Genomic DNA, 17,595 nt, shown 5'->3' with positions numbered 1-17,595 from the left:
CCATTCTTTTGCCTCAGAACTAATACTTTATATTCAATCTAAGACAGAAGATAAGGGTTTGAAAAATCTTTGCTAAGTAAATAGAAACTATCACTATTAACATGCATAATAAAAAAGGCTTTCATATTATTTTTTACACAATGAAGTTAGTTATGGAGCCAGACTAAATTCTATACCTATAAAATATCATCTTGGTTCACTATTAATTTAATAGACTACATTGAGGTAGTTATAACTGTGCCTGTGAACTTACCATTGTTTAGATATCATTTGATCCTACTTCATCATCATCATGTACTGCTTTAATGTTTACAAAGTCTTCCATATCTTATCTTATTTGATCCTCACAACAACCTCATAAAAGTAGGTGCTATTATCTCCATTTTATAGATGGTAAAATTGAGGCAAAGGGAGAACAAATTACAATTTCAAATTGCTAGTGTTTGAGGCAAAATTTGAACTCAGATTACCATGATTCAAAGTCTATCACTGAACCAACTCGCTGTCTCAATTTCTTTACAATTAAAGGAATACTGCATAGAATATAATATGGATTAAAAATGCACACATACAGAGCTGCCACTCTACTGTGTAAACTAGATATTCACCGAAGTCTGAAAATGTGAGGTAGATTACTAAGGATCTAGGAATGGGACTTTAAAATTCTAATAATTAAAGCAATCATTGATTTCCCTTTACCTCATTAGATATAGATGTAATTCACAATGGTAAGGAGCTAATGAAATTCATGTAAATGTTTGCAAAGCCTTTGAAAAGGCATGACATTGGAGCAAAATCCATGTATGGTTGAGAATGTATAACTTACTTGCATTTATATTGACTTAACAAATAGAACAAATCCTCTAACTGACAAGAGATCATGTTTTGAAATCTAATTCCCAGGAACCTTCAAAACAAGTTACTAAAACAGCACAGACTGGATTAAGGAGAGTAGCCAAGAGAAAAGGGAACAGAGTTGGTTTCTGTTTTATTTTAAATAAGAACATTATTGTGAAATATGATTTTAAACAATGTATTTTGGAAGAGGGACCTAATATAATCTTTAAAAGTTGGAGAATAATATATTAATTTAGGATATTTGAACTAATTTCATTGGGATTGTCAATTTGACCATCAGTTAACTGATTTGAAGAACCCAGCAGTTCACCTGATCACTGTCAGAGCTGCATGGGCTTTTGTAATCTTCTGGCCCTGTGAGTTATTTTGAATGTCTTGTGAATGGACAGACAGTGCTGTTTTGGTTCCAGACTGTGTGACAGGCATTTTGTCTCTGTATTGTGTGATTTCTACATTACGTTTTCTCATGGCAATATAAAAATGGTCCATTGTGTTATGATCAATTTGTTATCTTGGCTTTATCATCTGATTGAAAAATTGGCAATAAAGCATCAATTATAAATTGGATGTATCTATTGTATGATTGCTTAGAGTTGTACAAAATGTTAAACTTCATTTCTTATAGAAATCACAATTGCAAAATAATTGGTTTCTAAGTCTTAAAGAATTAGTATGAATAAATGGAATGGAAAAATATTAAAGCTTTTACTATGTGTTAAGTACTGTTGTAAGCACTGGAATATTGATAGAAAAGGCAAGATTATACCTGCTGTCAAGATTTAATTTGGGAAGGTGATACAAAAGAAAGTTCATCTACAAGAATAGAAAAGCCCTAAATGAGATCAATAACAAGGCCTGGGAATTTCTGTGTTACATCAGTAGGTCAAGTGACCTTCCCCAGGGTGACAAAGCCTAAAGGGATTTGGAGGTGGTTCCAAAAGCCTTCTCAGGGGAAATATAGTGGATGGTTCCCATCCTGTCCAAGCCAGGTGAGCAAACAAAAAAATAAATTGTAGGAATTGGGCCTGGAGCAGGGGTCAATGGAAATGGAAGGGGGAAGACTGTCCCCTTGATAGTGGGTCTTCACTCAGCCAAGATGGGTGGCTCAGGCCAGCAAAGGAGGGTGATGGAGGCGAGGGAGAAAGATAAATATTGGATTCAAGGTGGCCAGGCATTGTGGGTGAAGGGGAAAGCCAACAGACAAGAAAGTATAAATGTTTGATAGAATGTATTATCTATTTTACTTTTAATAATATTCTATTTTTCAAAACATGAGAAATGATCCAAAATCTTTACTTGTGAAAATTTCAAATTGTCTCAGAAATATGTGTCATTAGTTGTAAGGGAGACATGGTAAAAACAAAATCCTTCATAAGCACCTCATAAAAGAGTTCTGAAGGTTCTTAGATATATTTTTATTTAAAAGGAGAACATTTATTTGATTTTTAAAGACACCCCTAGGAGAAATGTGGTACCAAACTGACCTCTGCTCTTCTGATATTGAGGAAATAAGGGGATGAAAACACTGGTGCCTATGGTAGTGGCCCTACTTAAAAATCCCCTTTCTCCTATTCCTGTAATAGAATAATTAGAATATAGAAAATTAGAAACATAGAAATATATAGAAATTAAATATTTTATAAATCAATGTCATGTCAGGAGGAAGATACTGATATTGCATAGTCATGATAAGGAAATCACACCTTTGCAAAGATGAAAACCTAAGATATTTCAGCAAGATTTCTCTGATTTTTTTAATGCTGTGGTCTTTCTTATAAGTGAACATTTTAATAAACTTGAAATATCCAAAGAGTAACACTAGTTACCCTCAGCACAATCATGTATTCAATTTCAAAGAAATCTATTCTTTGTTGATGGCAGTAGATTTAAAGTTATGGTTTTACTGAGTGGGTATTAATAAATAGGATTTCATAGTCAGAACATGAATTTTAGGGATTATAAAAGAAATGTATTAAAGTGAATTAGTTTAAGCTTCGTTGATCAGTTAGGCACTTGCTAGCATCTTCTAATCTTAAAAATGCTACCCAAAGTGATTTTTAAAAACTTGCTCCTCACTATGATGTGGACATTATTATGTTCCCAATTATAAAATAAGGAAAATTGAGAGGAAGTGAAATAATTTGCCTATGGCAATAGAAGAAAAAACAGTATCAGGAACAAGATTAAAACTTGCAGCTTCCTGAAGCCTATTTGTACATGGATATAGTCAAGTTGATTATTTGCAAAAAGAGCTGGATATTAAAGAAAAGAGCTGAATAAAAAGACAATTAGTACATGCTCATTTTTAAAAAGCTCTTTAAGTTAGATTTTTTATTTGCTACTGATCGTTTTTTGAATATTTAACTTTTCTTATATTTAAGAGTAATATTTGATAAATGGATCATGTTTGCATTTTACTTTGACCAAACTATTCTTTATGTATCCTAATAAATACATATTTATTTCTTAAATATTTTCTTTTGTGTTTTTCTTGACCCAGATTGTTTCCATATTAATTTTTTAAAATATTAAAAATTCTCAAGTTATTTTGTAGACAAATAATTACAAAATATTTTTACTGTGTTATCAAAATTACTATGGTGAAAGTATTCAACTCAAATTGTCATACAGTATTTTTTTCATCTGTTGTTATATAATAAGGAATTTTCTTAATAGAACCTCATAATCCTTTATATGATTACATTCAAAAGTTGTACACTACAAGAATTATTCTTAAAATAACCTTTAACCCAGTATGATGGGAAATACTCTAAGAATGCTATCAAGAAACAGAATTTTAAAACTAGCTATATAGAGAACAATATTGTTTGTAATGGAAAAAATAGGAAACAACCTACATGTCCAACATTTGGAATATACCTGGTATATCAAAGATATGGGATATTTTGATCTAATTAAGCATACAAGATCTCTTAAGAGAGATGTAGAGTTTTAGAGAAAAATGATATAATTTTAGACAGTAGAAAGAAATACCATTTTACACACTGATTAGGAGTAGATATATCCATAAAATCTGATCTACCATTTTATTGGGTAGGGAATTGCTTGTGGGAAAAATCATTTTTACCAAAGAAAATTGGTTATTGTTTAACTTAAAATGTTAGAGGATTTCCTATGGCACCAAAATGTTTTGTGACTACTCAGAATGTGTCCAAGATTCATAATAATAACAACAAAAACAATAATTGGTCGAATAAACATTTCATAGCCCTTAATATGTACTAAAGGCTTTCCAATTATTCTCTTTTGCTCATCAGAAAAACCCTGGAAGATAAGTGCTATGATTTTCCCATTTTATAGATGAGAAGCTGAGGTAAACAAGTGACTAGTACAAGATTACACATCTAGTTTCTAACCACTGTACACTTCTGTCTCTAAGACACACACACACACACACACACACACACACACTCCCAAACTGACTTTAAACCATCATATATGCATATACATACATATGTACACACATGATACATATAATATAAATATGTACACAGAGAGAGAACTATATTCATTATATATATTCTAGGTTGCATATATATGTATAATATAAAAAGTACATAGTTGCATACATATGTATACTAAATAAATACTATGTAAATATATGCCAAAACAGTATGGAAATAGAGGAATAAATAGATAACAAGGCAAATATGTAGGAAAAGAAAAATTGGTTATGTTGTTAATGTTATTTGTATGGTAAAACTTGTTTTTATAAAAAGGTATTTAATTGGTTTTCCTTACAATTTAAATAAAATTTCATAATTATTTTTAAGGCCAGTTGTTAATTTTTTAAGATGTGTGGATAGTACCACATTACTGTGCAGAGTGAAAAAGGCTCTGTTTAAAAGTCTGCTTTTCCCCAATTATGTTATATTCTTCTCATTTGAAGGAACATTTAATTGCACTGCTCATCCACTTTAAATATTTAATAATCCTTTTATTAGTTGCAAGGAATGAAAGAGATAAGATTTGTAATACCTAATCTTTCCCATCAATTTTTAGTTATCATGACTTAATGAATATTATAATTACAGGTATAGGAAAAAATATAAATTCATTTAGTGTTCTTGATTGGGACTGGCTTGCTAGCTTATTGACTTCTGTTTGAGCTAAGGAGTCCAAGGAAACGATGGCTTTTAAAAAATATTTGAAAAAAATTTCCACTAGTCATATAACCTTCTTCCAGTTTAAAACATGAACATGGAGGCTACGAGTAAGACTGCAAATACTGTTACTAATTTCCTGGGGAACTTGCATAGCTATAAGACTTGTTCTTCTCAGGTAGTATGACAATGCTTAAATATCTTTTCTCATCTTTTTAAAACAGCCATTTATTTATTTTCAGTTAAGATAAAATATATTTTTTCATTAAGAGAAAAAAATAAACATCATCACCCTCATACAAGCAGTTTCCATTTAGATAGCAACTTCTACCTCATATGTTTTTAATGTTTATAATACATCTCTTTACACTTAGAAGGGGAAAAACCTATTTATGGTGGAAGGACTCTCTCTTTGACAAGAACATCTGGGAAAAATGGAGTGCTATCTGGTGGAAATTAGGTTTAGACTAGTTTTTTATACCACATACCACAATAATCTCCAAAAAGAGTTGTCATTTTTTTTAATAGAACCAGAAAAAGAAAGGTACTGCTTCTCTTATTCTTTGAGGATGCATTTTAGCAAATCCCTTTCTAGGTGCTGGATATTTGAATGCTTCATGAACATGTAACTCAGGACCCAGGGGAAGCACAGCACTCATCTCTAAAGATATGCTCATGAATATGGAGATGTCTAGTACCTGTACTTTTACTGTTGGATTCAATCCATGTATAAAAACATCTATTTTAAAACAAACTATTTTAACCCCCTCCAGCAACTACTTCGAGAGCGACAGCAGATGGCCAGCCGCCCCTTTGCTTCTGTTGACGTAGCTGTGGAAGGAGGAACTGAACAAACAGACCTTCTACGAGGGACATTAGAGGTAGGAACGGTGATGCTGAAAGGGGACGGGGATGATCTGCATATTTATACTGCTTCTCTCATCTACATCTGCTTCTGAAACCAAGCAGAGTCTGATTACCTCTACTTGACAAGACTCTGCTACATATGTTATGCCATTTTCAAGGCACAGAGTTGTAATAGCGTGACACGAGCTGTAACAAAAGCCACTGGAGAATCTATTAGCCTAGGCTAGAGTGACAGTCTGATCACCTGGCTGCCTTTCATTGACAGATAGGAGCGGAAGGAATTTCAGACACAGGCATGACGGAGCTAGGCAACAAGCCTCCTCTGTTTAGTCCTTAGAGGACACATTGCCCCCTAGTTAACAAATCACATCTATCTTAATTAACAAAGTTTTCTGGGAAAGGAGGGCATGTGTTCTATTTTAATTATGTAGTTTCATTGTTTTAAGGAGTATAGAATATGGTGAATATTTTCATTTGTGGTTAATGACTGTGTTATTACATTTTTTATTGCAAATGCATAAATACTGTACAATGAAATAGAAATCATTATATGCAAGTCAGTGTGGTATCACTATCGTGTAATAATGCATGAAATGGTTTCTGAGCATGGAAACAAAAAGTGGAAGGGAAATTTATAAGGTGTGATTTATGATTAATCAGAATATATTGATGCATTGTAATGAATTGCATTCTATTACTCTTTATGATTATTAGATATGGTTAAATCAATTTTTTAAATTGAAGGTCTGGTCACAGCAGACATATTGGAATCTTTTAGAATTTTTCTTGCCCCTGTTTGTTGAATTGTTTTACTATCTGTAGCATTACCTTTTTTTCTAAGAAAGTGTGGTAGGAAGGGAGAGATTGCTTCAGAGATTGAAATTTTGAGAGACACCAAAAATGAAAATAAGTAATTTTTATATTATTTAGACACAATTACAAATAATTCTGACAATATTTTCATACTTTGAATAGAAATTACTAAGTTAACCCTCATTGTCATTATATAGGAGAATTTCTTGAAGATCATGTAGACTTTTCCTCTTTTGATTATTTGAACTTCTTTGCCAAAGATCTCATGTTAAAGCTAATGTTGTGTGCCTTCCCATGCTCTGTCCATCTCTCAAGTTAGGAATAGTTTGGAAAGTTTATAATGAGGCTATCCTTCTCTCAGTTAACAAAAATTGATACAGCATAGATAAACAAATTGAGGGACAGTATTTATTTTATATTGTTTTACCTTTACCACAAATTTCTTTTACTAGAGTTGTTTAATAAGTAGGATAAATCAGTCTCTTTGAATGTTGCCCATAGAAATGTGGATACATTCGATATAAAGAGCTCTGGATCTGAAGTCTGAAATTAGTGTCATAATTTTGACATTTACCAGGTGTGTGGCCCTGGACCAGTCACATAGCCCTGATGAACGTCCATTTCATCTGAAGATAATAACACTTGAACTATCTATTCTAATAAATAGTATGTCAAAGTGCTTTGTAAACTCAAAGGCACATAATATTAAGAATGTATATGTTACCCAATTTAAGAAATATTATTATTAGCATAAAATGTTAGAAATAAGAGGAACCTTAAAAATCTTCTAATACAATCTCCTACAATTACTTATGAGAAAATTGAGGCACAGAGCCAAAGCTCTCTCAGCTCTGCTAGCTTCTAATAAAAAGCCTTGTCTTTCTTCTCTTATGAGGTGATAGTAATATTAGCATCACAGTAATCAGAGTACATTAAAAGATACATTATGCGAATGTGAGAAAAAAGAAAGAGGAAAACAAGATTCAAAGAACTAGCTGATTCCAACACTGAATAATCAGTTCTGAATAACTCAGCTTCCTCTAATTCCCTTGTACTTACACTACTAAGACCCTGATTTTGAGAGGGCAAATTAGAAGAAAAAAAAACTGTTAGCATAAAGACTATTAGCATACTTCAAGAGCATCTTTTTTTCCCCCCCTGAGGAATTATGTTTCTCAACCTTTTGGTGCTACCTTTATATTATATTATATTATAAAACATATAATATCAGGATATTACTATGAAGTTGCCTGAGTATCGGTCTGCTCTCATCATCTCTGAGAGGCTTCATCTCTTGAAGAGGAGATGGCACTGAAGGGGCAAGAGCTCAGCTCTCTTCGAATGAGCAGGCTCCCAGCCTTCTCTTCAGCCTCGGGACAAAGCAATGACTCCCAATCCGCAGGGTCTCAGGGCATCTGCCTTTCACACTGAACTCTTACTGGCTTCTTAATTGCTCCTGTTGCTTTCTGGACTGTTTTCCTTCTGGATTCTTAACTGCCTCTTAATGGCTCAAATTAGTGCCTTCTCATAGGCAATGACTCATCTCTCATTTGTGAGATAAAACTCGTGACATCTACCTTTCAGTTACATTACCCAAAGTGCTTTTAATCTATCCACAATTCACACAGTTGTGTCATCTACTACTTTATGAGTTTTTAACTTGTCAAACTCTAAAAACAGATGAATGCAAATGATTTGAGGGACCACAATGCTCTGCTGTCTCTGTATCCTCTCAGTCCTCAGATATTCTCAGAACATTTATTTGAAGAGAAGTTTTCTATCAGTCCTTCTCATAATCTACGGCTCTCCTTACATTGTAAAGGAAAAGCTGTGCTTATTTCTATGTGAAATTTATGAGATTTTCATACATAAAAGCTAATTTTTTTGCCTCTTTCGCCAGCTGATTTGGTCACATACAAAAGTGGGTAAATCTTACATCTTTTCCACGTTGATGCTATTCTTTTTTTCTTCATGTAAATATTATTTCTCTGTTCCTTTTAGCAACCAAGCTGCTTGTGTACAAAAAGGCATGCTTATAATAGTGAACAAAAATGGATTTATTTTTATAGAAGCAAATGTGCTTCTGAAAAGTATAGTGTAACTTGAATTGTACTTTAAATGCATTACAAGAATTTTTTCTCCCCCATGCTCACCAAGGAAGTTATGTACCTTTTTGTAAAGTGGAGACATTTCTTATAATGGGAATAATTATCACCCAATGCATTTGTTTTATAAATTTGAATTTTTACTACAAATATTCTTAAGACAGAACACAGCTGTCTGATAGTGTTTCAAAATACACTGAATAGAAAGCACAATCTAGAATTAAAGGATATATATGTGCATAACATATATATTTGTTATGGAATAATACCTATATATATGTATATATAAATGAAAAATAATACCTATGTCAGACTGTAATTTATACAATCTATATTTGGAATCTGTATCTCTCACAGTAAAATGTGACAATGGTGGAAAGAAGAGATAGGACACTAATTCATTGAATGTGATGGAAGAAGGGAAAGAAGATGGCTAGTTTTAAATGAAAGATAAGGTCTTGATTCCAGTGACAGAAAAATCTAAGCCAAGAAGATTCGTTCGTTTGGGAAGAAAACGTAGGAGGAGTAGAAAAGATGATTAATTAACTTTTTGACATGTTGAATTTTCAATTCCTGGCAGGAAATTCATATAAAGTTAGATACCAACAAGTTAGAAATTTGGGTCTGGAATATGAGAGAAAGAACAAGGCCAATGATGAATCTGTGCAGAGGTGATTATTTTCTAAGTACTTTTGTCATCTTCTGTAATCTGCCCATCAGACTCTATGAGACAGGTAGATCAGATTTTATTATCTTTGGTAGATTGAGAAACAGAAAGCACAGACAAATAAAATTACTTGCTTAAGACAGCAGAGCTCTTAAGAAGATCAGTTCTAGAAACAGATATTTAGACCTTGAATGGACCTTTCAAAACATCAGGTCTCACCTCCTCATTTTATAGATCATTTAAATAAGACCCAGAGAGGTTATTTGATTTTCCTAAGATCACACAAATAGGGCAAAGTCCTGATTTGAATGCAGATCCTCTCTCTCCAAATACAGCTTCCTTAGAGCACTGCCCTTCATGGGACTATTTTTACCACTACTGTGTTCCTGCACACGTGATACCGTACTGAAATAAGTGAGTCGTTTCATGTACCCCATATTTTCAAGAGCTCAAGATATGTTCAGTTCAGAACAGTTAAAATTGACTAAGACCCTCAGGCTTAACAATGCCTCTAGATCTGGAATTTTGTTGTTATTGTTAAGCAGCAGTCAATTAAAGTTCATGTAGTGCTTTTTGATTGAAGTGCTCAAACAGTCCTTGGTGATTGTAGGTCTTCAGCAAGGACTTTCAATGGGAAAGTTATTGGCTATGCCTTAGTATCTGAGACAATGCCAGTGGTTGTCACCGTATCGTAAATTGCCATAAAGATATCAGAGTGATTTACTCAGCTGCAATAAACTCAGCACATGAGCTTTCTGTTATTTTTATATTTGAAGTTCATCTTAAAAGTCACTTTTACAATTTTTCCATCCTAATAAAGTATCCTAACTTGCTTTACAAACAAACCTAGTTTAAACAGGTTTTATTCGGAGGTTTAATTCAAATCATATAATGAGCAATTTTAAAAGCTGAAATTGCAGCATCTTTTATCTTAACCAAAAGGAAACTGTACGCATGTCCAATTAATGTTTCATGCTGCTTCTCCACTAACCTTCCTCTCCACCCCCAAAGACAATAAAGTAGTATTTTTACTATTGTTTTCATTTAAAACCTTTTTTTGGGGGGACAGCATGATGCAATGGAAAGAGCCTTGAACTTACTTAACTGGGATGTGAGTTCAAATCCTTGCTCTTCTGCTTCCTCCATGTGTGACCTTGTACACGTCTTTTAATTTCTCTAGGTCTCAATTTCCTCATCTGCAAATTGAAGAGTTTGAATTAAATGACCTTTGAGGAACCTTCCACCTCAAGAGCTAAGCACCTTGAGAATAGGGATTTGCCCAACGCTAAGTAGATACTAAATAAATACTTAATTGTATTGATCATTGACCCCTGATTAAGGATTTTTTTTTATTTCAGTAAGAAATCTCTAGTTGTAGGAAAATACATATATTTTAGTTAGGAAGGAGGCTGACCTGAATAATGCATCCCCCATCCCTGGACCAGAAAAGCTTCTCATTTGTATTCCATCTTTTCTTTGGCTTTCCCAACAGCAGTAATTTTGATATCACATTGAGATCAATTGCCTAGTATATTAGGACAGTTCAACCTGGGCTGTTTTCATAAGAAACCTCTTTCCCAAGGTGACAGACAGACTGTTAATATCTTTGCCAGAGAGAGAAACCAACAGCTCCCATGCTAAGAGCATTATTGGCATTGCTCCCAGAACAGCATGCACTGGGGTCTGCCACTATTGGCCACAACCTCAGTTCTCTCATTTTGTTTCTAGTCCATCATTCTCTTAGATTATTAGTTCTTATAACTAAATCAGTTACCGAACCAATGCTGCCTTTTTTCTGACTCTTTTTTTTTAACTTTTGAAATAATAAAATAAAGCTTTATTTTGGTTATGAGAATCACAACTTTATCTATGAACAAGGGTTCTTGGTCTTTTGGTGTATTGGACATCTTTGGAAATCAGGTAAAACCTATGGACCCCTTCTCAAAATAGTCCTTTGAAATATATAAAATAAAATACAGGATTACAAAGAAAATTGTTTATATTGAAATATACTTGCCAAAATATGTATTTGTAAATATGCACACATACATATATGCATGTGTATATATATATTCTGTGTATATATATATGTATGTATGTATGAATGATTCACAGGTAGTCATAAAAAATTCCTACTTTAACAGAACATTGTAGATCAAATGAATATTCATACCAACTTGACCCTGGGAATTATTCAGACATGTATTGATTATATATGCCTGTTATACCTAAAGCCCCAAGCTAAAAAATAAAAGGGTTACAAGAAGTAGAAGGCATGACTCTACCCTTAAAGAGCTTACCTTCTAACTGGGAATATAAAATATTCCTGAAAAGTCAGCTAACTGTAGATGTGACAGCTTATGACTAAGTGCCAAATGGCATTTGGGACAGATAGAAATATTATTCAGAATCAACAGAACAAAGAATCACTATATAGTCCAAATACTAAATATGGAGGACTTGGGATTTCAAATTGGATTAAGTAACCTTCTTAACACTCAAAAGAGCAGGCCCCTCAGCTGACCCAATTTTTGTTTTAACTGTAAGCTTCATTTACAAACAACAACAACAAAAATTTATGGTGAGTGCATGACAAAAAAGTATATAAAATGTGCCACCTAAATAAGAGATTATAAGAAAAATTATTTGGTAATAAATGCATTATTTCTCATATCTGGACAAATGTATTTTAAGTGTGATTACTTAAAAACAGATATTATAGTCTTAATTTGAAATAAAATTCTTAGTTCTGCTATGTACATTTTCTTCACTTAATGACTTAAAAAAAATATGCTCTCGATTGACACAGCTTGGTCCTTTGAAGCATTCTTAAATTCAAGTCTTTCTAGTGTTTAATAAATAGTGGTTTAGATTAGATTGAGATGAGAAATAAAAAGGCAGGATTAACAAAGGTGAGGAGGGAGTAATCTATAATCCTGGAGTCTCCTTTTTTTCCCCCTCTGTTCTCAGAATTTAGAGTACTTCCCTCTTTGTTTAGGATGGAGACAAGTGAGAGGACAGGTGGTACAAATAGTTGATTAAGGATCATGATGAAAATCCCAAACTGTTGCAAAGTTAGCTTCTAGGCTCACAGAAGTGTAGATTTAAATCTGGAAGAAACCTAAAGGCTGACCTACTCTAACCCTTTCATTTTACAGCTGAGGTCTGAGCTTTAGAGGGTATTAACTAGCAGAGCCAAGTATCAGCCTAGTGCTTCTAATTTCAAATTCTATTGTGAGTGTGTGTGTGTAGATATATATATATGTTGGTGAATGATGGGGGGTTAGAGGTAGAATATCAAAAAGAATATACTGCCCTGAGTCCTATAAGTTCAACGTGGGGGAAAGGGAGGAAGGATTACCTAAAAATGGAGGCAGAATTGATTAAAAGCTGGTCTTACTGCTTTGAAAATACATGGTACCACTAAATATCTAAATGTCCAGGACTAATTTTCGCATAGAGGTCTGGTTCTGAACCTCCTTTCAGGCACACACAATTGTATGTCCCTTATGTATCTCAAATTCTGTTAAAAATAAAGCATTTCACTTTACCCCAACTATCCTCCAAACCACTTTTCCTACAAATTTTTCAATTTCTATCAGAGGCACTACCAGCCATTTACTCACCAAGGTCCCCAACCACAAAAGCTTCCCTAACTCTTTCCTTACTCTCCCTTCTCTCCCTCCAAAATCCAATCAGTGGTCAAGATTTGTCAATTCTACCACTTCAACATTATACTTCTGACTTCCAATATCCATTCTCATTGCCATGACCTTAGCTTATATCTTTTTTATCTTAAACCTGGACTATTGCAAATGTCTCCTAGTTAGACTAAAAGCTTCCATTCTCTCCCCTTTTTAATCTGTTCTCTTTATAACTTCTACAATAATCTTCCTAAAGCACCCCCAAACCATGTAATTTCCATGTTCAAAAAACTTTAATGGTTTGCTGTTACTGCTAGCATAAAATACAAACTCTCCAGCTTGGCACTAAAATCTTCACACTCTGACTCCCACCTAACTTTTTCTGACTTATTCCACATTATTCTTCTTCAAGTATAATTTTTTTAATTAAAAAAATTTAATAACAATTTTCCACATAAGTTGTACAAAGTCATATGATCAATAGCGTCTCCTTTTTGACTTCCCTCTGCTCTCCCAGAGCTGATAAACAATTCAATCTGGGTTTTACAGGGATTACCTGCAAAATATATTTCCACATTATTCATTTTTGTAAGCAAATAATCTTATAGAACCCAAACCTCAAGATATATACCCAAATAAACAAGTGAAAAATCATGTTTTCATCTGTATTTCTATTTATACAATTCTTTCTCTGGTGGTGGATAGCTTGCTTTTTCATAAGTCCTCAGAATTGTCCTGTATTGCTTTTAGTAGCTAAGTCTTATCACATTTGATCATCCTACAATATTGCAATTACTATGTATAATGATCTTCTAGTTCTGTTTATTTTACTCTTCATCAGTTCACGTTGGTCTTTCCAGCTTTTTTTTAAATCATACTGTTTATCATTATTTATAGCACAGTAGTATTCCATCACCATCATATACCACAATTTGTTCAGCCATTCCCCATTTGAGGGACATCCCTTTAGTTTCCTATTTTTGCTACCACAGAAAGAGCAGCTATAAATATTTTTGTACAAACAGGTCCTTTAACATTTTTTTTAATCTCTTTGTGGTAAAGACCCAGTAGTGGTATTACTAGATCAAAAGGAACATAGAACACATTCTTTTATAACCCTTTGCTCATAATTCCAAATTGCCCTTCAGAATGATTGGATCAGTTCACAACTCTACCAGCAATTAATTAGTGTCCCAATTTTGCCACATCTGCTCCAACATTTATCATTTTCATTTACTGTCATATTGGTCAATTTGATGGGCACAAAGTGGTACCGCAGAGTTGTTTTAATTTCTATTTCTTTGATCAAAGGGATATAGATTATTTATATCTATGATTATTGATAACTTCAATTTCTTCATCTGAAGACTGTCTATTCATATACTTTGACCATTTATTAACTGGGTTATTAACTTGGATTCTTATAAATTTGATGAAGTTCTTTATATATTTGAGAAAGTAGGCCTCTATCAGAGAAATCTGTTATAAACATTTTTTCCAATTTGTTGCTTCCCTTCTAATCTTGATTACATTAGCTTTGTACCAAAAAAAAGTTTTTTAATATAATTAAAATTATTCATTATACAATTTGTAGTGTTCTCTATCTCTTGTTTGGTCATAAATTTTTCCCTTCTCCATAGATCTGAGTAAACTATTCTATGTTCCTCTAATTTACTTATAACATCACTCTTTATGTTTAAATCATATACCTATTCTGACCTTATCTTTGTATAGGGCCATGATGGCGAACCTCTAGCACAAGTGCCCTAAAGGGCATACAGAGCCCTCCCTGTGGGCATACCTGTAGTCACCCACCAGAGTTTATTGCTAAAAAGCCAGAGAGATCAGGGTGGAGCCTTTACCTGCCCCTCTGCCCAACAACCCAATGGGAGCAATTCCTCCCTCCCCTGTAAGCGGAAAGGGGGCAAATTAGAGGGGACAGGCATCGCACTTGGTCTGGGGGGGTGGGACAGGGTTGTGGCCCGGCACTCCATCTCTCAAAGGTTCATCATCACTTGTATAGGATATGAGATATTTATATAAACCTAATTTTGCCATATTGTTTTCCAATTTTCACAGAAGTTTTTCCTCAAAAAACTCTTCTCCCCAAAGCTGGAATCATTGGGTTTTTCAAACTCTAGGTTGCTGAAGTCATTTAACCCTAGTCTATTCATTAAATCACCCTTCTATTTCTTAGCTGGGACCAGACTGTTTTAATGATTACTGCTTTATAGTACAATTGAAGATTTAGTACGGCTAAGCTACCATCTTTCCCTTTTTTTTTCATTAGTTTCCTTGATATTCTTGACCTTTTGTTCTCCCAGATACATTTTGATATTATTTTTTCTAGTTCTATGAAATAGTTTTTGGTAGTTTGATAGGAATAACGATGCATAAGTAAATTAATTTAGGTAGGATTGATTTCAGAAAAAAATCTGGAAATACTTACATGAACAAATAGAGAGAGAAGTAAGCAGAACCAGGGGAGCATTGTATACAATAACGGTGGTATTGTATAAAGAACCGTGAATGATGTGGCTATTCTCAGCAATACAGAGATCCAAGACAGTTTTAAAGACTCATCATGAAAAATGCCATCCACTTCTAGAGAAAGAACTGATGAAGTCTGAAAGCAAACCCAAACACTACTATATTTCTCTTTTTTCCTTCAGTTTTTTTGAGTATTTTCTGCAAAATGACTTAATATGAAAAATGTTTTACACGTTTGCACATGTAAAATCTATATCATATTGCTTATCATCTCAGGCAGGGGCAAGGAAAAGAAGGGAGGGAGGGGGAGAATTTGGGACCCAAAATTTTAAAAGAAGAATGTTAAAAATTATTTTTACATGTAGTTGGGGAAATTAAAACATTAAAAAATGCAAATTCAACTCGTGTCATAAACTTCTCAAGGAAACTTTTTTTAAATTTTATTTTTATTATCATGCAAAACACACTGTCATATTCATAATGGCTTTAAGGCAGAGTCATACAACACCAAAACCCCAAAATAAAATTGTAAATACACTAATATAAAAGATAGTATGCTTTGATCCATATCCATCTGACTCCAACAGTTCTTTCTCTGATGGTGGATAGCATCTCTCTAGCTCTACTTTGTTATTAGTTAAAACTTTCTCAAAATATCATGTATGTTCTTTTCTGTTCACGTGTAACACCTCCTTCCCCCCAGAGAACAGAAACATCATCTTAGGCGTGGGAACCATTTTTCACTTTTGTATTTGTATACTCAATACATAATAGGTCCTTAATAAATGCTCATGGACTTGTTTCAGATTGGACTGGAAAAGCTTCAGTTATAAAAGACTGAAGATCATTTCTATCTCCTAACTGACTGTTAGGGTGGAATCAATCCATCAGATCTGTTAAGAGTTTACAACATGTGAGACCTTTCAGAAGATGCCAGGGACAAAAATGAGTTGGACTGTAGACAAAGGGGCTAATAAGGGAGTGTCTTTTAATCAGCTTTGATTAGTCAATTATGTCACTACTGAGTAAGTTCCTGACTAGATGGAATCTCCTTATATAAACAACTTGGGAATTTGTTTCCACCCTTCAATGGCTATTCCAAGCAACATCCCTCAAATTGCTACCTGTATGTCCTATGTTCTGGGGAGGTGGCATAATTGACTGTTTTGTTGTTCTTTCCACCTAAAAATTCACATTTGAGCTCTAGTCCATCACACATGGCCCCTAATACCAACACCCAGTGGTTGGGGAGAGGGACTGACCTTGTACCTTTATTGGGATAAGAAGTTCCTAAGTGACAAAACTTCTTCTAAGGTAGATGAGCACCTTCTCTGCCCATATTCTAGAAAAGGTGCATAGAGTAGACATGTGCAACATAAGACCCATAGGTGCCCAGACTATAATGTAGAACTTAAAGCAGAATAGCATATCATGTTATATAATAAATAATAGAGAGACAAACCTATGTATATATGGGAAATATTTAATAAAATAAATTTAAAATATAATAATATGTTGGGATTTGGGGGACTGCATCCCCCAGCATGCCTCAGTGTTCCCTCCTCCAAATAATCAAGGTAATTCATGGCATATTAAAAAGAAAATATTAATAGCAGTGTTGGCTTTCTTTTGTTTTACCCTTTTTATTCCCTTTAGTAAATCTTGGTATTTGGTTCTAAGAGGGGGCAGGCATCTACACTCTTGTTTCTCAAAGATATTTTGGTACAACATAAACTTAACTATTTAAAAAACTAATTTTTAATTTATTTTGACTCCGTGATACTGATTAGGAAGATGAAATTTGCACAGAATTTTCCCTGAAGTAATCTCTTGCAATATCCTTAGCACAGCTTGACGATGATGCTTTTTTGAGCTTCTCTGTCATACACTCATTACCTTCTGTCTCCTATGAAAATAAACGAAACTATGAGTTTTTTCCCACACAAAAAAAAAATAATGGGGACTTCCGGGTAAACATGGCTGCAATCTAGACGCCACACACTTCCTCTCCCCGGCACCGAACGAAA

General features: G+C 33.7%; 1 protein-coding gene across 2 annotated transcripts in view; it reads left to right on the top strand.

Moving 5' to 3' along the window:
• Window positions 1-17,595, top strand: part of ATRNL1 (attractin like 1) — a 1,148,868-nt gene that overhangs the window by 865,738 nt on the left and 265,535 nt on the right. For both annotated transcript variants that reach the window (XM_001377496.5, XM_007478946.3), the window contains exon 27: window positions 5,756-5,863. In XM_001377496.5, coding sequence (XP_001377533.4) covers window positions 5,756-5,863 — 108 coding nt within the window. The remainder of the gene's footprint in view (window positions 1-5,755; window positions 5,864-17,595) is intronic.

This window comes from Monodelphis domestica, chromosome 1 (assembly GCF_027887165.1).
Source record: "Monodelphis domestica isolate mMonDom1 chromosome 1, mMonDom1.pri, whole genome shotgun sequence".
Lineage (NCBI taxonomy): Eukaryota > Metazoa > Chordata > Mammalia > Didelphimorphia > Didelphidae > Monodelphis > Monodelphis domestica.
Note: the sequence above shows the minus strand (reverse complement) of the source record. Positions and strands in the feature narration are given on the sequence as shown.